The sequence below is a fragment of the Scomber japonicus genome, chromosome 7, assembly GCF_027409825.1.
Source record: "Scomber japonicus isolate fScoJap1 chromosome 7, fScoJap1.pri, whole genome shotgun sequence".
Lineage (NCBI taxonomy): Eukaryota > Metazoa > Chordata > Actinopteri > Scombriformes > Scombridae > Scomber > Scomber japonicus.
The window spans coordinates 18031645-18052941 of NC_070584.1; the positions used below are offsets into that span (position 1 = coordinate 18031645).

At 39.6% G+C, this 21297-nt stretch overlaps 3 protein-coding genes across 3 annotated transcripts in view; all 3 read right to left on the reverse strand.

Moving 5' to 3' along the window:
* Positions 1-10695, reverse strand: part of obscna (obscurin, cytoskeletal calmodulin and titin-interacting RhoGEF a) — a 41661-nt gene extending 30966 nt beyond the window's left edge. The window contains 21 exon segments of the mRNA XM_053322972.1: positions 303-329; positions 439-705; positions 1026-1301; positions 1647-1913; positions 2683-2952; positions 3185-3451; positions 3916-4182; positions 4330-4593; positions 4685-4957; positions 5253-5519; positions 5796-6062; positions 6175-6444; positions 6770-7036; positions 7162-7425; positions 7545-7811; positions 8594-8863; positions 9003-9269; positions 9413-9517; positions 9721-9882; positions 10300-10566; positions 10656-10695. Of these exon segments, the coding sequence (XP_053178947.1) occupies positions 303-329; positions 439-705; positions 1026-1301; positions 1647-1913; positions 2683-2952; positions 3185-3451; positions 3916-4182; positions 4330-4593; positions 4685-4957; positions 5253-5519; positions 5796-6062; positions 6175-6444; positions 6770-7036; positions 7162-7425; positions 7545-7811; positions 8594-8863; positions 9003-9269; positions 9413-9517; positions 9721-9882; positions 10300-10566; positions 10656-10695 (4891 nt within the window).
* Positions 1-21297, reverse strand: part of tmem47 (transmembrane protein 47) — a 118323-nt gene that overhangs the window by 31352 nt on the left and 65674 nt on the right. The window lies entirely within an intron of this gene.
* zgc:153738 (uncharacterized protein LOC558115 homolog) lies at positions 14821-20750 on the reverse strand. The gene is made up of 19 exons (XM_053321705.1): positions 20740-20750; positions 19829-20160; positions 19554-19666; positions 19162-19344; positions 19008-19079; positions 18533-18738; positions 18334-18418; positions 18122-18232; positions 17873-17948; positions 17523-17629; positions 17236-17322; positions 17061-17122; positions 16883-16965; positions 16410-16517; positions 16128-16327; positions 15669-15755; positions 15415-15592; positions 15070-15308; positions 14821-14934 (listed from the first exon to the last, which is right to left on the reverse strand). The coding sequence occupies exons 1-19, from the start codon at positions 20748-20750 to the stop codon at positions 14821-14823; spliced, it is 2454 nt and encodes an 817-aa protein (XP_053177680.1).

The following is a 21297-nucleotide window of genomic DNA, read 5'->3' on the forward strand; positions in this document are numbered from 1 at the left end:
TATTGCCAATGCTAGGTTTTAGTTACACACATGCTTGGGATGTTTCTAGTCACAAACTATCTAAGCATCCCACATGATGTGATTCTTTCAACATACTTTTCACCTGGGTAACGCAAAGTAATGTACAGTACACACAAACTACATTGTACTGTGACATTCATCCATTAGCAGGATGACATCAAAATGGATGACTAGTTAAGACACATTTGTCTCTAAATTAAGTCTTGATGAAGCTACATGTGGAGCTCACACAGTGCTTATACCCACTGGGTCTATTTTAATTTTACTATTATGGAGCTGACCTCTTTCACGTCTGCGCTGTGGTGATTCTGTTGGATACAATTCATGATTAGTAGTTTATTTTTAATTAATCAGAAATATGCTGTGCAAAAATAATAACACATATCTGCAGCAATGTCTGACTTAAAAAAGTCTCACCTTGGACAGTGAGCTCAGCAGTTGATTGGCTGTCTTTGCTCTTGCAGGTGTATTTCCCAGCATCACTCTCCTCAACGTTATTGATGATTAGTTTAGTGAGACGTCCCTCTTGCGTCATCTCATATTTGTCTCCAGGCTTCAGGATGACTCTGCCTTTCCTCCACTCCACTGGAGCGCCAGGTTTTGAGAGCTCACAGCAGAAGACTCCACCATCTCCTTCCGTCACCACCAGATGCTGAATCTCCCATTTGAATTTAATGGGCAGTGCTGTTGTGGGCAATATTAGAGATTGAATTCACAGATTTTTTTCTTATTTTGTAATACAGGAGCAGGAGCTTTTCTTTACCTCATCTCCCTATAAAAATGTCACCCTTTTTATGGAATTCATGTAATTTTACTCTATTGCAAATGTGCAAATACACCTTTGAAATCTAATTATATCTCCGTATTTTTTAGATACTATCATCAAAATGATATAACCCCAATTCATCATTTTAAATGTACTGAAAAGCTAATGTTAGCAAGAGGTTGTGAAATGCCTTTTTGTGCCCATATACTAATGTGTTCTCATCAGTCTTCAAACTTACGCTTCACTTTGACCGCAGCAGTGGTCTTCTCATCTCCTGTGATGCAGCTGTACTTCCCTGCATCCTCTGGTTGAACATTGAGAATGGTCATCTGAGCTGTTTTTTCTTCTATCTTAATCTGATATTTTCCTCGAGATACCTCCTCAGACAACACCTGACCCTCCTTCTGCCACTGCACTTGGACTCCTTTTTTTGACAGCTCACAGTGTAATGTCACGCTGTTCCCCTCTTCAGCCTCCTGACTTTTCAGGCTCACTTTAAATGTGGCAGGAACCGCTGCATTGAGTATACATGTAAAGCAGTACACAAGCACTGAATTATAAAACATATAAATGACAACAAAAATACTTATGATTACAACTGTCTAAAATATTTAACTATAGTCATCATTTCAGACAACATAACTCTCTTGTGAAGTCCTACAATGCTTATGAGGTTTGTATTATATCACTGAGTTTATTACTGATATATAAATTCACAGTACTTGACATGTAGCTCAATACATTTCTAACAAAAAGTTTCATCATACAATAAAAGAAATGAGATTATGCATCAGGTTGGCCAAACACACACATCACACATCACACATCACACATCACACATCACACATACTGAACATACCTATAACTTTAACAGTTGCCTTCGTCTTCTGCTCTCTACAGACACATGTATAGACTCCGCTGTCCTCTAGTATAGCATCTCTGATGGTCAACTCCAGGACTGAGTCCCTCTGCTTAATCTGGTACTTCTCTCCATTTTCCAACAGATCTCCTTTGAGTCTCCACTCCCCTAGGATGCCAGGTTTAGAGATCTCACAATGCAGTGTGATGTTGTTTCCTTCCTCGACTTGAAGGTTCTTCAGCTTTTGCTTGAAGGTGATGGGAAGAGCTAAAAAACAACATTATAGTAAAGTAATGGAAATTAATTGAAAAATTGAAGCCCTTGAAGTCAAGTAACAGTAAAAGGTAACATCATTATGTTATTGTCTTTGAAATTACTGTGCTCTTTCCATCAGTCAGCGACAAAATCGCGTCCAACGCTCTTGGTGTGAACACGGCTTAAGGCAGTGATTAGTGAACATTTTTGGTCGGTGATCCCTTAAAATGAAGCAAAGTCTATCTGGGACCTGGGGGTATTGCATTGTTTATCAGTTACATGAAAGAGGACTTACTTAGTTTTGTTTGAATAACTTTTAGAGGCTTGAGGAGATAACATGCAGTTATTCACAAGAAATAAAGCAAATACCAGAGTAAATCTTGAAAACATTTCTGTGTCAGAAATATGTGTAATTCTGTATCCTCTGTGTCCTCTGTATCCTCTGTATCATGTATCCTGTCTTATTATCTCCCTATCCCTCAAATTAATCCAGTGATCCCCAGGTTGGGAACTACTGGTCCAAGGAGGTGAAACTTAGCAGCCTTCTAGATGACCTTTAATTGATATGATTCTACTGTATACTTAAACAAGGTCAGGGGTTAAAACAGTATTCTTACATAGTTCAAGCATGTGAACTCCCTTTTCATTTTCAAAAAGTGCATATTGTCAGTAAGTCACATATGTCTCTTATTCTTGCATGTAGAACTTTTATTAGTATGACTTCCCATTCCTGTTAAGTAAATTGAAAACAGAACATGATTAAATACTTTAAAACTCCTACCATTTACAGTCAGAGTTGCAGTGCTCTCTATGTTTCCACAGATGCACGTGTAGATATCGCTGTCTTCAGGTGTCACATTAAAGATCCTCAGTTCAATCAGCATGTCTCTCTGCCGCATATGATATTTCTCACCATTCCTAATGGGCTCATCCCCACTCTTCTTCCACTCCACCAAGTGACCCGGTTTAGACAACTCACAGCGTAAAGTTGCAGTGTTGCCCTCCTCCATCAGTACATTCCTTAACCTCTGCTTGAAGGTGACTGGGAGAGCTGTCATGGGTGACGTTAGAAATTATTTGTAATGCTTAAGTGATAATTAAGGATGATAATTGTTGACTTTTTCTTGGCACACCTGATAAAACTTACAAAAACACTGATTATGTGGTGATATTCCTCTTCTAAAACAAAAGGCCCTCCCCAATTCAATTCATGCATGACGACAGACCCTTACAATTCTATAATCAGCAAAGTCTAGTCTGGTGAAAAAAAAGACATTTCCTACCTGTAATTTTGATAGTGGCAGTTGTCCTCTGATCGGCACAAAGGCAGCTGTAGACACCACTGTCTTCAGGCACAGGCTTCCATATGAGAAGTTCCAGCGTGGTTTCCCTTTTCCTTATCTGGTACTTAACCCCATTCTTCAACAGTTCATGGTCCTTCCTCCATTCCACTGGTATTCCAGGTTTGGAAAGTTCACAGCGCAAGATGACATTGCTGCCCTCCTCTGCTTGCATGTTCTTCAGCTGCTGTACGAATGTAATAGGGATAGCTGGAAAGCAAATGGTGTCAATGTATTGATAAACATGCATATAAGCAAAAGATTTCATGTAATTTATTCATGATACACATAGGTCTGAAAGAAGAATCAAGCATCTTCAGTATACTGAAGATGTGCAAGGTTAAGGTGCAAATGTTCATCTGTTGCTTTTCATTTCTGTCTAACTGTGATATTTAAGACCATAATCCATAGACTGAGTTAGTGGGCATGTGTCGAGTGCAAGTGCAAGTAAACAGAACATAATCTGCACTGTCCCTTTAAGAAAATGTTGTTATGTTCTTATGTTATGTTAGTTATGAATTAGAAAAAATGCATAACTGACTTTTAAATACACTCCTGTGAAAGTGTGGTTTGTTATAACTGCAAATACCACATTTCTACTCAAGTCTAAAGAAACATGAAACCATTGTAAAATGTACATGAAAGTACAGAAAAGTAAATAACTTGGCTTTTACCATGTACTTTAAGTCTTGCTGTAGTGCAGTGGTCTCTGCATTGACACGTGTACTCTCCTGAGTCCTCAGACTTCAGGACTTTGATGGTGAGAGAATTGATCGTCTTCCTCTGTTTCATCACATATTTGTCTCCATGTCTGATGCTCTCCAGACCTTTCCTCCAGTGGAACTGGACTCCAGGCAAAGAGTATTCACAGGTCAGGGTAACAGTCTCACCTTCTTTGGCCTCCACGGTCTGTAGAGGCTGAGTGAACTCAGCTGGGATGGCTAAAAAAAGAAAACAAAGAGGGGACACTGTTACACAAAAACTAAACATTTTTCACACAATAATAAGCAGGCAAGATAATGTTTTAAACATTTTTAACAACAGCAAGTAATAACAGTCCTCTACTAACAGACTAATCTTATTCATACCTTTAACTGTTACAATGGCCCTAGTTGTAACAGATCCAGCACTGCACTCGTACACCCCGGCATCACCACTGCAGACCTCCCGAATGGTCAGCCGAGCCTCGCAGCCAGAACGACTAGCAAAATACCTTGATGAGTTCCACATCAGGCAGCTATCTTTGTACCACATGATGTGACATGGCTTGGAGGTCACACAGGACAAAACCAAACCACCTCCTTCAATAGCCTCACAGTCTTCCAGCGCTTTACAGATGGTTGGACGCCTCTCTGGCAACATGAAGAGATGAGGCCAAATCAAGTCCAAATGAAATCTAACAAATAATATAAATAACACATAAAATGCTGAACAACCCCTCACCTCTAACCAACAGTGAGGCATATGACCGTTTGTCCCCTGCTGCAAACGAGATAGTGCCAGTGTCTTTGCGGGCAAGCTGTCTAAACGTGAGGGTGTGGTAGCCTCCTGGCACCATCTGGATCTCATTAAGATTATTGGTGTACAGTAGTGTCTCATCCAGATACCACTTGACCCCGGTATAGTCGCTGGGGCAGATTTGACACCTGAATGTAACCGTATCCCCCTCTAGGCACTCAATATCCTGTAGTTCATCCAGGATCAATACCTTCTGGCCTGAGAGAAACATGGAAAAGATGAAAACATCAGAAATCCCACAAATCTTATATAGGGACTGGATCCCGCAGTCAACATCAATCAGTGCACATATTATGTGCATTAATAACATGAATTGGTTTTGATAGTTATGTCCTCATCCTGCCATGAAGTGCTGTTAAACCAACTTTCTGTCTGTATATCATTGGAGATTTTAATGCTTTAACCTTTTAGCTCAACTAATACGTGGCCCCACTTGAGTCTAAAACTAAACAACCCTGACCCACAGTGATGTAATGCTCAGTATTCCCCTCACCCTGTACAGTCAACTGTGCCCAGCTCTGCATGGTACCAACGTCACATGTGTAAATATCCGTGTCCGATTTCTCCAGACAGGTGATGGTCAGGGAAAGCACCGCACCCTTCTGCCTCAAGACATACTTCCTACCAGACCGCAGCTCCATCATGCCCTTCCGCCAGGTCACACGCTTGGCTGGCCGCCTGGTCTCACACTCCAGAGTCACTTTACCCTTTTCCTCTGCTTGGGTGTCTTTTAACTCCCTTGCAAATGTGTGCTGGAGCTCTAAGAAGGGAGAGTAAAATTCAGAAAATTGAGTCAAGCTTCACAGTTGCAATTGCAGGCACCAATCCAGATTGAATCATGGGGTATAACATTGAGAGTGAGCCATACATATTTCCATAACTAAAGTGAAGAACACTACATTGTATTATAGCTAAGATCAAGGTAGAATTTCTGACACGACACACAACATCGTATTGGACATAACAAAATATCTTGAAACAAACATGATCAAATATTTACTCTAGAAAGCCATCTATTTTAAAAGCCCTCACCTACCTCTGATCTCCACCTTGGCACGGGAGGCAACACCGTCTGCTTCACAGCAGTACTCTCCAGAGTCTTTGATGGTGGTATTTTTGATTAGCAGCCTTGCAAGGTTTTTCTCCACACTCATCTCATACTTTGGGCTCTGCCTGATTACATGTCCATTTTTCATCCAGCGGATTGTGGCTTCAGGTTTGGTGATCTCACAGCTCAGCTCTGCATCCTCACCCGGCACAGCCTTGACATTCAGCAGCTCCCTATAAATGTGCACTGGCTTCTCTAAAGGAGAAGCACATTCATGCACATTCAGGCATATTTGTATAACTACACCTACCAATTGGTATATTAAAATGCATAATATTCATTTTATCAGAAGGAGCCAGGTATTCACCTTTCACAAAGAGCATGGTCCTACAGCTTAGGTCTTTAATTGTGAAGACCACATCTCCAGCGTCAGACAGTACAGCATCTCTAATGGTCATTCTGTACCTGCAGTGATTGTTGAAAACCTGGATTCGGCTGTTGGTGACTACCACCTGGCCATTGATGGTCCAGGAAGGCTCATCATTGAGATCATGAGAGAGCTGACACTCAAAAGTGCAGTTTTCACCCTCCATAATAGAGGTTGTCTTCAAGCGATGAATAATGGTGATATGCAAGTCTGTAGATAAATATAATCATAAAGTAGCTTTATTAGACATATTGTATCTCAGCTGTTGTTTATGTATGTCACAATGAGTTGTGCCATCTGTGTACCTAACCTCAAAGCATCATCATTTAATATAATCTTTGTAACAGTATGACATTAAATGTCTCTATAGTTTTATTCCTGAGTGTCTTTGTGTCCTTTAAAAAGAATGTATTATCTGAAGACAAATTTAAAAAATAATTTAAAAAACTGAATTTTTATTTTGAAATTGGTTCTATCACTGTGACCAAAAAGCCATACAGCTTACCATCATGATTTCTATATTTCTACTACCCACCATGTACACAAACTTTAGCTTTGGTCTGGCTGGTGCCCAGGTCACAGGTGTACAGGCCAGCGTCGTCCTTGCTCAGGGAATGAACAATTAGTGCCATGGACTTCCCGCACTGAAGCAGCTCATGTTTGTCATCAGCCATCAGCACCACACCGTCCTTCCTCCAAACAGGGGTCAGTGTCTCTTTGGAAATTTCACACTGCAAGCAGACCTCCCCTTGCTCTTCTCCTACTGCATCCTCAAGAGACCTGAGGAACACTGCTGGGCGCTCTGGAGGCAGGGTGCAACATGAGCTCATTACTGGGTTCAAGTTTCTCAGAAATTAGCAATTAGAGATTTACAACAAGACAATTTAAGTATCATACAAACTCCTTTTCATATGTTTCATAGCTGACCTTTGACCTCTAAGGTTGTTGTCTCAGAAAGAAGGCCTACTTTGAAGGTGACCATGCTCTTCTGTGGCCGCAGCTTCTTAATTGTGAGGCTGTGCATAGTGCCCATGTGCTGTATCCTGTTGATGGCGTTGGAATAGAGGCGAACATTGTTGAGGAGCCACTCCACATTGGCAACCACATAGTTGAGCTCACATGAGAATGTGGCAACACCGTCCTCCTCAATTTCCACAGCTTTAAGGTGTTTCACTAACTTCAATGTTCTCACTACAATAAAAGAGGCAGTTGATTATTACAAGTCATTAACTGTACTACATATACATTACAAATCTGAAAATGCTTCATGTCAATACAGAAAGTGTTATTCTTCAACACGTTTAATCTACCTTCTACCGTCACATGTGCTGTGCTCTGTGAACCCCCAGCCATGCAGCGGTACTGTCCTGCATCCATCCCTGTCAAGCCATGAATGGTCAACTCTGCTCGTTTACCCTCTCTCTTCATGCTGTACTTGTTTGAGGTCTTCAGAGCTGTACGACCTTTGAACCACCTTACCACCCTTGGAGAGGGGGCAAACGCACAGCTCAGGGTCACAGAGCTGTTCTCTTTTGCCTCTGCATCGTCCAAATGGCGGGCAATCTGGAGAGGTCGCTCTAGAGGAGAGAAATGTAAAGCCAGCTTCAAGACATACTCCCAAGAAATTCATTCATTTTCACTCAATCCTTTTAATGATTACGCAGAGAATGAGTAGCTTCTTAGAATACATAAGACAGGAAGCAGGACAAAACACTGGAAAAGCTGCGTGTACATTGCAGGGCTAACACAGAAAGCAGGGACTCACAGTTCAGAGTCTGCTGTGAGATGTTCTTTTGAAATAAAAATGAAGTCTCCAATCAAACATTACTCTTAAAAGTTTAAGAAAGTGTACTGTAAACAGAGAACCCTTACAAAAACAGCTTACCAAAACTGACATTTTACCATGCAATTTTTTAATTGTCCTGAATAGTAATGCCATACAAAAAACATGTGATTAATATCATATGAAAAAACATGCATAAACACGTGTATGCTACAAATAACGCCCCAAAATCTAACAACTTAGAAACAGGGTAGGTAAGCAAGCTTTTGCCAAGAAATTTTAAAATAATGATGTTTAAATACTTTTTCTAAATCAGTGCAAAGATATGTGATGGATGTATACAGTGTAGTGTGACACTGTTGGGAACAATAACAAAAGCAGTCCAAACTGCACTGTAGTGTTGTTCCTTTGACACTTTACAATAATAACATTAAAACAATAATTAAAACAATATACTCTACATTGTCTGCAGACATTTTATTTGAAACCACCATTTTCTTATGATGAACATTAAGAAAAAAAACTTTAAATAGTTTTCCTTGTGGTTCGTACTCAAGGGAGATCTGGGCTACTCACCTTTCACAGTCAGCTGAGCAGAGGAACGACTCTTGCCAGCAACAAAAAGCACAGGCCCAGACATGGAGCTTTCTGTGGAGGTGAGACAGAGGCTGTGGACGGTGCCCTCTCTGTCGATGTTCACTGCTGTGCCGTGCTCCAGCACCTCACCGTTCAGGGTCCATTTAGGTGGCCTCCCTGACTTCAGGCTGGTCTCTACCTGGAACTGCGCAGGTTCTGGCTCCATCACCTCCACTGAGCTCATGCCCCGCACAATTTTAATAGCCTGCTCTGCATGGACAGCCATAATACACATTACTGTTACTGACTCATAACAAAACCCCACCACTGATTGTATTGGGATTAGAAACATGTGCAAATCAACAATTGTGACTGATATATTTCTTCTTATGTCATCTTGTCATCTCACCCTCCACCAGAAGCTGACAAGAGGTTTTGTCATCTCCAGCATCACAGGTGTAGGTATCCTCATCAGAGGAGCAGACGTTGTCAATGGTCAGCTGCCTGTAGACATCTTCACTGATCAGCTGATACTTCCTACTGGGCAAGAGCTCCTTCCTATTCTTGTACCATCTGACCTGAGCATTAGGCCGTGACACCTGGCACTCCAGAAGACCTCGGTGGTGATACATGGCTATCTTGACCCTCAGAGGACGCACTATTTGAATAGGGAGCTCTGAAGAACAGAGGGATATTCTTAAACATGAACTGTCAGAAATTAATTTATCATTATCTTAAAGAGAATCTTATGTTTTTTAGTTGACCTGCCTTCCATCAGATCCATATAATATTGTTTTAGAAAAACATCTGGTAGCTCACCTTCTACTGTGAGAGTGGCATAGGTTGAGACACGCTCTGCAGTGAATCTGATCTCTCCAGCATGCTCTGGCCTGACTGACTTAAAGGACAGGGTGTGAGTTTTACCTGAAATTAGATCAAGAAAAAAAAAATATTTTAATCTTATCTTATTATTATTATTATTATTATTTTATTTTATCTTCATCTTAGTACTTAGTAACCATTACAGGCTGGTACAGCTGGAAATCTGTGTGTACAATGAACTTCCAAATTATTTAGTTTTCATCATTTATTACAATAACAAGACTAAACTTCTAAACTGGTTTTACCCTGATGTCTGATCTTGATGTTGTCCCCAGGTCGGATTCTGCAGTCATCTCTATACCACCGACCATCCACATCCACCTGGTTAACCTCACACAGGAAACTGACAGGTTGACGCTCCATCGTATCAACATCCTCCAGCTCCTTTACCATGTGGATGTCCCTAGCTGGCAGAAATAACCAAAACATGACTGTAAATTTAATGAATTTTGACTCTTTTCGGAGGACCTGATGTGGCTCTTTGAATTGTACTAGCACTTTTTGGATGTTTTCACACATGAACTAGAAACATATTCAAGCATAGGTTTTCTTTATTGAATGGTCTATGATTCCAAAATGTAAATGGTGACAGTCTCTCTATCTTACACATTACTTATTATAACATTTAATGGTTGTTAATGCATATTACTCATTACTTATTGCACAAGTAAACAATAACTTTCCTCCATAGAATGTATTAAATTAGACCTGAATGGAGTCATATTATGAGTATGCAACCCCTGGTTGCCGGATACAGGCACAGTCTTGGACACATGGACACAAGTGTAACCATGGAAATAGCTCAGTCTATTGAACCACCTTACCTCTGACACTGAGTCTGCTCGAGGTCTGAATATCATTGGCCTGAAAAGAGATCAAGCCAGCGTCTCCCAAAGCCACCCTGCTCAGTATGAGGGAGTGTCTCTTCGCATTTGTGCTGATGCGGCAGGTGGGCTTAGACTTGAGCCTCATCCCATCCTTCGTCCACACACCCTCGATGTAGGCCAAGTTGAGGGTCACCTCAAAGGAGCAGCTCTCACACTCAGACACCTCCACATCCTCCAAACCTTTCACCACCTGCAGACGGTTCTCTGGCACATGCAGGTACACACAGCATTGGAGATTCACAAGCTTAAACAACATTGTAATTTGTAAAGCTATGTGTGAGAGAAGAACTTACTTGCAGCTGCTACTATTCCTCCAGGTTTATTGTCTCCCATGCCTCCCGTTCTTCTCTCCGTGTGATTGGTGAATCTTTGCTTTCTACCGCAGTTATCACAGAAGGACTACACTATAATGTGATAAGAATATATATCTATTAGGTAATCTGGCGGTCTCTGGCCAAAAAGATAACTATCTGTTTAATCACTGGTATAAGACTGGTCAGTCTGTCTTTTAATCCACCAGCTCATTCACACCTCATTGTCACTTACTGAAATTCAGCTGTAGAATTGTTTCAGATTCTCGGCAGATATTGTTTTGTAGATGAACTGTTGCAATATAAGCTCTGAATTTTTCTGGGCATGAAGTTTATTGCATAAAACAAACTCCTCTCAGGACAACAGCAAGACACACTACAACTTACAAAATGGCAACATGGGAAGTTTTTGGCCTATTAAAATGGATACACATGGCATCACTCTTATATGGTTGATCTCTGTAAAGGCACGCCAGTCCTCCTCAGTAATGAAGAGCACGGTAATCTCTATCACCTCACTTGGCTGAGCTCACCACCACCAATATAGACTCAGCTGTGATGCCACCTCCATCAGGCTGCATGCACTGAACTCTGAGAAAATGAAGCTTTAAACAAAACAAACAAGACTCCAAATGAGAACTGCCAATCACTGACCTGATTGATATGATATCTGAGATCATGAAACACTTTGAGAGCCTGGCACCATCCACTACCATTAGGACCATGAGGATTTCTATGTACTCCCAAATGGCGGTCAGTCTATCACGTTACCTATCAGTTGATATGGTATGTCATTGTGTGTCACAGAGCAACACTGAATTTGCAAACAGTTATCTAGATAACCTATAAAGACCAATGAGATGTTCTCCAAGAGAGGCTTTAAATCAAAAGGTTTTTTTGTGTGATTTCCATGATATCATTTCCATAATACTGTGGAAATTACACAAAAAAACCAAAACAACTGAGAGTGAAATACGGTATACATCCATTAAGACTTTTATAAAACGTACACATTTTAATACAACTGTATTGTGTAACATATGATTTAACTAGTTTTCCCTTAAAAATGTAATACCTTGCCTCCATTGTTCAAGGATACTTGTTCAAAGTATGCAAACAAATAAAAATAAAAATGACTAGACATGTTACCAATACAGCAAAGGAACATACCAGATCATATGCAGTTATGTACCTACCTTCAACTTTGACAGATGTTTTCTAGTATGTATCCTGCATCTTTGCATACTCTTATGACGCACTGATGACAAAAAACAAACACCTTCACCTGGAAAAAGTGCCAGACAAAACATCCAACATGGCAACAGATCAGTCCCAGTCTTGTCTTGTTCTTTACAAAGCCTTACAGATTAACAACAAATCTTATGCCACAGGAAAGCACGTCCATGTTCGCAAGCTGCGTCCCAGTCCCAAAAGCAGACAGCCTATAGCACTTTCTCTTTTTTTCCTGCTATGATGGAGTGTACTGCTGAACAGCTGACATATCTCTCCCCACATACTAACCTCCAAAATAGCTTTCTGTCAGTATGAGGGCAAAGATAGCGTTGGCTTCAATAGTGTGAGGCACCTCAAGTCTAGCATCAGTCGAGCCATTAAAATCAATCAAAATGTATACAACATGCTTAGTGTGTTTTGATGATTTTCTAGGGTGTATGAATGAGTGAGTTTAAATCACCTTCATGTAGCATAAGGATTTGGGTGAGTGGCCTGCATATTTGTTGTGTCTACTCTACACAGAAATATACTGTTTTAGATTTGCTTTCATTAATCTCTTACACAGTCAGGTTTTACAACTCTTTTTACCAGGTTGCTTGTTCTTAGATCTAATATTCTTCCACCAAAATTGACTGGTCTAAGATAGAAGTAAAGCAATCATCACAGTATAAAGCTGTAGTTTAATTGTATGCTCTTTACAATACTGACCCATATCTGTCAGTGTCCTAAACCTCAGGTTTGAGAGATCAAAGTCTATGGAACTCCACAGGGGGGTTCCATCTCTGCCACAGTTGAAAGGTTACAAAAGATTAAGCAATAATAAGCTCCCATTTCACTGGGTCATCACTACGGAGTTCACACATGAAAGCACTTACACACTGTCCTATCCACATATGCATGTGCACAGACACAAGAGACACATATATTCTCTCTTAAATAACACCTAATCTGCATTTATTTGTAAGGTAATTTTCCCACACATGAGTAAGTGATAAGTTGGTTTTAACACTAAGTAGTATGATGCCTGAGCTCTCACTAGTAGGAGCTCAAAGGACGTCTACTAAGACTCAAAAAACCCAGAAAACATCTAAAGTAACCAATGCAGCAATGCAATGCATATTTAAAATACACAAAGATATTTAATAGCTGCTCTAACTCCTCTATACATTCAGGTGTTTGTTAGCATTACATCAACTGGGTTTGAATTTGTGGGGTTCCCTCATGTAGACCAAAAGACAAAACAAAGCCAGTACAACACAGCATTGTGTTTGCATCTGCTTGATGGACAGTTCCATGTGGTACTCTGGCACTCTTAAGTCCAGTGAAACTCTATCGATAATCTCTGTGCTGTCCTGCTGTGGCACAAAAAACAACTTGTCGTCACTGAGAGAGGAATGGTGGCCCACAGTAGCAAACCAATGTCAGTTTTCAGATCTCCACTAGCCCATTTATCACAAAGCTCTAAACATTTTTTTTGTAAATGTAAGTGGGAAGAGGATAAGATGGTTAGGGGGACATTTTGGCATACTCAACATAGCATTTTGTAATTGTAGTGCTACTTTCTAAAGAGAATGTTAAATCCTATTAAAATGAAATTCATTAATGTAAAAGAAAAGACCCAAAATCATGTTAAAGGATAGAGCACCTGGTCAAAAGATCAGCGTGATGTCTTGAGATGTGGGCCTTGACGTGTGTAGCATCCTATTGATGGTGCACATGGGCTAAAAATAGCGTAATGCTAAAGGAACCAAGGCAATGTGAGGATGTGATGAGTGAATTTAGAACTTGACAAAACAGCTGAACACTCCACCTAAGCCTCTAGATCCCAGTTTGGAAGCACTCCCCCCGTGTGTCACATTTCCTCTGGTCCAGACTCTCTGGACCTGTAATTGGTCATAATAAAAGAAAATAGGAATATCCAACACATACACGTATATATTAAATCCCAAACATGTTCTTAATGTAGTCTGATGTAGTTTTACTATACATCCAGACCAGTTGAGCGAAAAAGTAATTTCATCCAGACCTGAGTTCACAACCATGTCAGACCGAGGCAACCATGATTATACTGATGATTATGGTGTCCTAGGTATGACATTAGATGCCCTTGACTGAATAAAATGAAACAGACAGTCTTGGTATGTCTAATTACAGCATGGCCTTGGGCATGATAACTATAGCCATAGTAGTAGTCTGTCTACCAGAGCCAAACTACTAAATTAATTTCATATTTATATATACATATATATACATATATACATATACATATATATATATATATACATACATACATATATACATATATATATATATATATATATATATATATATATATATATGTGTGTGTGTGTGTGTGCGCGTGTTTGGCAGGCTGCATATGAGCGACTGTAATGGGTTATGCTATTGGGGCAAATATTTAATCAAGAATGAGTCATCTAATAGATCAACCCTAAACTGTCACAAACAGGTTTAAAGCATCACATGGAGACTTAATTAGTGATAAGAGCAGAAATAGAATGATCATTTTCTGATGTATTGAAAATAATGATCTACTAATAAAAACTATAAATATGATGGTCAGAAGACAGGAGTTAGCACCCTCTCTTATAGATGATCCAAAGTCCTCTCTGCATTTTGGGAGCTAGGGTATTCTGTCTCCTTCAACCAACTTTTATTAACAAGCTTTCATCATATTAAAGACATACTCCATCCTTGCTCTCTTGTGATTGGAAAAATCCAACCTCTACTACAGTAACAAGAAGCCCCAATTAATTAAGTAGCAGCAAAACAACACAAAAACAATATGACTACTTTTTACTTTTTTATTTTGTAAGGACAAAAAAGGACAGTTGTAACATGCAAATTTACACACAAGCTTCAATAAATGTAATAAACTACATTGAATTGTGATAATTTATTTTTTCCCTTTCTTCTTTGCATCTTTGCCTTTAACTACTGCCTCTTCCTCTTCCTTTCCTGTAGCAGCCTTAATCCGCTTCTTTCCCAAGGGGGTCTTTGCATACCAATTCTGTTAACATAAAATACAAAATCCTCAATAAAAGCACACTGTATAAAAACAATGATCACATTATTGAAGCAAATTCAAAACAAATTAGCCACATGTCATAAAAAAGTACTGAAAACGTAAATTTAAGTACTGTACTTTAAGGGCCTCTTCCTCTTCCTGAAACACAGGGTCGATTTTGGCTAATGGGGCGACAAACTCAGCAGCTGTCAGTGGTCTTTTTGCCTGCTGCAGGATACGACGCTTGGTAACAACACTCTGGACGACCTGGACCATGTGACCTGGTGTGTAGCCATCAGAGATTTTTGCTAGGGAGCTGAGGTCCAAGGCCTTGGTTATCTCACCTCCCTGCCTTTTTATTAGCTGCTTCCACAAGACTGAAAGCAAACACAGTTGAGAGTAATTGTTCATATTAATTTGATATAGGCATCATGATCATAATATTAAAAACTAAAATGAGTTTCACAATGTGTCTGTCCTTACTGTATCTTGAGCCATAGTCAGGTCTTGGGATGAGGATGATTTTGCTGTACATTTTACACAGTGACTTGATGTCAGCACTTAGGGGGTCTTTAGTTGTTCCTATTATAAGAACGCGGTCCTCCCCTTTGATCAACTTGAGAGACTTTGGCAAATCTTTCTTCAAGCGTTTGGGATCTAACTGTGTATAAATGTGAAATGTTTTCAATTTTAATGTAAATAGATTAATTAAACTACAAAAATGTGTTCAGGCATACCTCTTTCTCGTCCTTGGGAACCTTCTTGTAGAACATTTTCTCTGCGTCTTCAATCCATATTACTGAAGGTTGCAGCAGTCTTGCAATCTGTGCAAAGATAATTATGAAAATACTCTGGGCAAAATACCTGTGAGAGGTACTCAGAGGAAACTGTGATGGTGTATTGATATCAACAGCAAAAACTAAACTGAACCAGATGTTCTATGAAGGTATGCAATGGTAACATAACGTACATTGCCCTGTAGATCACATACCAGAGTCCAAGAATATGCACTGCTTGCATTTTTGGGGGTATTTGACTTACAGTATGCAGTCATAAGATCTCTAATGAGGTTTAGTGTTGGGATTATAGGTGGGATTTTGTAGATTATGACTTCAAAGCAAAAAATGACTCAAATATGGTTTGAAACTAGAAAACATTTTGACCATTACTGTCATTATTAAGTATCAGTGTTTTACCTTAAAGACCATGTGAAGCATCATGGCAAGGCCACTCTTGCCTGGATACTTTCCGGCCGTGTTCAGAGGAGACAGATCAAACAGGTTGGCGCCAGTCTCTTGGCAGATTGCATGAATCAACATCTTCTTACCTACACCGGCCGGCCCTACGAGCAGGATGGCCTTTATCAGGGGAGCTTTCTCATGTACCACTTGGGAGCCTACAAACAACACATATTTTTTATTGTATGTTTAAAAAAAATTGTTATGTTTTGGATGTCATGAACTAAATCAATTTCTTACCTAATGGTAAAATTGCATACAGAGATAAAACCTGCCGCACATCTGACAATGATGGCATTGGTTCAATGTCATTTTGCCTCAGTGTGGTCCCGAGGTAGCTAAAGTCACCTAGGAACAGAAAGAAAGAGCCATTAGACCAGTAGTTAGTTAGTTCACTGCAAACATTTGAGAAAACTGCAACACAGGACTTTAAAATCTGTATCAACAGTGATTATATATTGTACCTTGAAGAAATTGTTCATTATGATCACAGTGCTTTTGCAATCGCACACCAGAAGAGGGCAGCACACCACTAGTAAATCATTTCTGGATACCTTGAAAGCTACAAAGTGCTCAATTCTCAGTTTCTTTGAGGTGTCTACACATCAGCTGCAATCAGATCAAAAGCTTACATACAGCCATGATCATTGGAAGACAAAATGAGTTCAGGAAGATAGCACACCAGTCTGCACAAAAAAAATTAAATGTCTTACCCAAGTAATCCTGCAGCCTAACATTATTTGCCTGTTTCAGCAAGCCCTGTTCCACCAGCTCCTGACATAGAGATTCAAGAGTCCTGGCAGATGTGAATAAATGATGAAATGGTGCTCTTCATACAACTCAATTCTGTACTGAAAATAATACACCTTATGAGTTTCTGTGTGACCTTACCTATCAGCTGTCAAATCCTTCTCCTTTTTCTTCTTTTTCCCACTCTTAGATCCTTTCTTTTTCTGTTGAGTAAAATAAAGACACAGTTCAGGGTAATCAATGCAAACTGGGACCAAAACTCCCAGGCATTTTATAAGATAAAGAGCAGATATTTAGTCATCTTTCACTTTAATACCTTGGCATTTCCTTTAGTTTTACCACCCTTGTCTTTATCCACAGCTAGCTTCCATTCAGCCAGCTCTTGTCTCATCTGTTCATCCACCTGAGAAGGACAGAACAGACCAGTGACTTCAACTGAAGGTGGTGCTGTCGGCAGTTTTAAACACTAGCGATGTATAGGACAATGAACTTTTAAAATTGCAAAATCACTGCCCACTTTTTGTGTTAGTTATTTTAATGAACAATGTGAGTTGTTTGAAGTATGCTACGCTTATAAATTGTTTTGTATTCTGTAGCCATCACCTGTACTCGAATCTCTGCCTCAATGATACTCCTATTTGCTTCCTTGATCAGCTCCACCTCATGCATCTGACAGAAATTTCTTGACTCGTTGCGGTTTTGCCAAAAATCTGAGGATGACAAACAAATGACAAATCATGCTTTATTGTGAATGAGTAACTATTGTTTTACTTTTCATTGAGGTGGCATATTTACCATATTCTCAAACTGGTTTTGAACTTAATACAGACTTTCACTGTATTCCTTATTTCCAGCTTGTCAGGATATTACAGGTGTTGTTTTATTTACATTAGTTCTACTCTAAACAGACCGTTAACCAATGCATACTTTGCCTGTTTTAAATTTAAATGTACCTTGATAGATTTTATTTCCCCCTTCCAAGTCTGACAGAAAAGCTGAAGGCAGCATCTTCAGCCCTGCCTCCTCTTCCTGTGGTCAAGAAAAATGTATGCAGCTACAGCTAACAAGGATTGGTTTTATAAGTGAAATTCCACTTATTCTATTATATGTTCATTCATTTAAAATTGGCTGATATAACCAGGATTTACTGAATATTATATGAAATTAATAAAACTTGATTTAATACAGCTGTGAGATCTTACCTCCTCCTCATCCTTCCCCTTGTCCTTCTTCCCCTTTTCCTTTTTTTCATCCTTCCCTTTTGGTTTGTTGTTGGCATCCTCCTCTTCCTTTGCAGCTATTTCTTCCAATAACTGAAAAAATGTATTTAATTGTAGTGAAATTCATCCCCCCTTTGTAAACCACTATAAAAATTATTCAATGGATCTTGCTTTTGACTGATGATGAATTTTACCTGCTGAGGGGTCTTTTCAGCAAAAATGAGAGCTGAGCCTCCATCTTCGTCATCCGGGTAGTCTGGGAACGACCCGGTAGAATCGCTATAAAACAAAAAAAAAAGAGGAGGGATGTGAAAGCTTGACTGATTTCAATGAATGTGTAAATGTTCTACTGATACAAGAAAAATCCTGACAAGCCTCTCTGTGTCATCTTACCGGCATTCAATGAACCACTGTCGGATTTGCTCTTTCATCGTCTTGCTTATGTCATGACCCTCCACAACTCGTAGCTGGTTTGTGACTGCAACTAAAGACTTTAGGTAGTCTTCCTCATGGTCCTCCTGTTTAATCCGTGTGCAAGCTTCAATGCCCTGGGTGGTGATTTCTGCAGGGCATGGCACCTGGTATTTTGGATCCATGGCCTGAACAGAAGTTACGGAAATATACTGTGTTGTTTGCAGGATTTCACAAAGGAAGAACAATGCAGGAAGGGGAAGTAAAAATTTTAAGAAAAAAGTCACTTGAGCAACTGGTTGGCTACTTCATGTTGAAATGGAACAAGGACATATCGCAATACAGCGATATAGTTGCTCATATTTAAAAGAAAAAAAGTTTATAAGTATATCTGTTTTTATATATATTTTTTAACAGTTCAAGTCAATAAGTTAAATTGATGGCCCATTTCACTCACCATTCCCAGAAAAATCATCTCTTCATCCCGAGCAATCTTTGCCTTCTTCCTCTGTGTGTAGCCCCTCCACATCTGAAAATCACATTCAACCAACACTTTCAGCATGAAAGAAGAAGATGAGGAGGTGTGTATTATTATGTTAATAACAGAGCACCTTCTGAATGCAGACTGCAGCTAACTCAATGCCAGCTGTCCCTTGGTCTTTGGTCCGATACATCCTGTTCATATTTCGGCTCTCTTCATTCAACTTTGCCCTCAGGCGTCCTTGGCGGGCCCTCTCCACCACTTGTATGATCTTAATGGCCTCCTCTTGACTCATGTTCTTGACCATTACAGGCTGTAGGGACCAGTAAAGATAGAGTGAAAAAAGAGAAAAAAGTAAACAAATTTCGCTTCCAAATTAAAGCTCAGATGTGTAAAATTTTAATTTTGATGACATGTTTTCTACGTTAAAAAAACAAAACACACAAAATGAAAAAATGAAATAAGAAAATTTAAGGTCCTACACATAGGGGATTTAACTAGCTATAGCTAGTTTTAACCCACCTCGCTTTCAGTAACTTCCACCATTTTAAGGATATCTGTCAGCATTGTCTTTCGCTCTTGGAATTCCTTGTTGCGTTCACTGATAAAATAGCGAGGGATAGGGATCTCAAGGTCTTCCTAAAGTAAAAAAAAAAACAACAAAATAACTGCTGAGTCAGGCTGTGTCATTATGAAGAACCATCTCTGATTAAGCCAATGCCTGGCGTGGATAAGACAGTGTCATTTTGTTCAGGTAATATATCGAATTTAATCACACTTGCTCTCAAAAATGGAACTCACAGGTGTGAGCTTCAAGTCATGAAGGACATCATCCATGTAGTGGTACTCTGAAAACTCTTTTTCCACCATTTCATTCTTCAGCTCTAACACCCTCCCTATCACACCATCCAGAATCGCCCGAATGACTCGTCTCTTCTGAGGGTGGACCACCTGGTCATAGATCTTCTCCAACTGTCGAAAGATTTGGATGTAGCGCACATAAAGCATGGCCAGACGCTGGAAGAATACTACCCTGTCCTTTTCTGGGCGAGGTGGCTCAGCAGGCAGTTCTTCAGTTAATAGACGGCTCAGCTCTAACTGGGCATCTGCCCACAGCTGGTTGTATGTCCTGGAACAGGGTACAAATCTGAGGTGAGGGCAAAGCTGGGTAATTTGTATTCTAATTAATGGTAAATGAACGATAGTAAAGAAAAAAACAAGTCATATTTTATGCTAACCATAACCATAACTCTAACCCTATTAAAAGAACAATTTATCAACCAGATGCAAGTACAACTATTTTGTTCCTGTGTGTGTCTGATTGTGGTGTAGTAACATCACAAGCAAATTTGTAACAAAGCTACTGTATTTGAAAGGAAAACACAAGACGAGTCTCATTTGCAAACAATCTTTGGAGAGACAGAATCTTGCAGAAGAAGCAATAAGGGAGTTGATCCCACCTCAAACTGTTTGACACTGACGACACCTTGTTACCACGAATAAGGTTACTAAAAACTGACTGCAAACATCCTTTTAAACTACTCCTGACATGTATTTGCTTTTTGCTATGTGTCTGATGCCAACTAAAGGTTACTTGACGTTTCCAAAGTTAAATAGGCTTTGTCATTGTCAGGGCTGTCTGTAGACCTAGCTGGGTTAAACGTTAAACTAATGAAGTTAAGCTAACGTTAGCACTAAACAGCTTTACCTTTGCGACATGTCGATCCGGGAAGAGAGACAAACTGTGTTTTCGGTGTTTCTTCTTCTCCAGACGAGTTACATATTCTCAACTTCAACTTTCGTTGGCTAAAGTGCATCAAACATGGTGTGCTCTCCCAAGTTGACATAGGAGTTGACCCGTCTCCATAGTAACAGTTATTCCGGAAGTTACTCACCTAATTCACTTTCCTGAAATAATAATAATGAATTCACGTTTTGTTTTTTACCTGTTTGGGTCTATACTTTTTTAATAGAAATCACTAATGCACTTGAAAATATGCACTATTGATAATAGTAGGCCTATAGTTTTTAAACCACACCTCGCGTGACACCACTAAATGACGTAATTCCTTTGGGTTCACTTTGCACACTTAAAACTATGAATATGGTCAGTATTCATTTTTCTTTTAATGTATCATTTCATTGGAGCCAGTGCCAGACTACATCTCGACAGATGTAAAGGGGGCGTCACCAATTAAATTCCCACTAAAGGAAAGATGAAAATATGAACCAATCTTGAATCAGACTTCTTGCATAACTAATTATA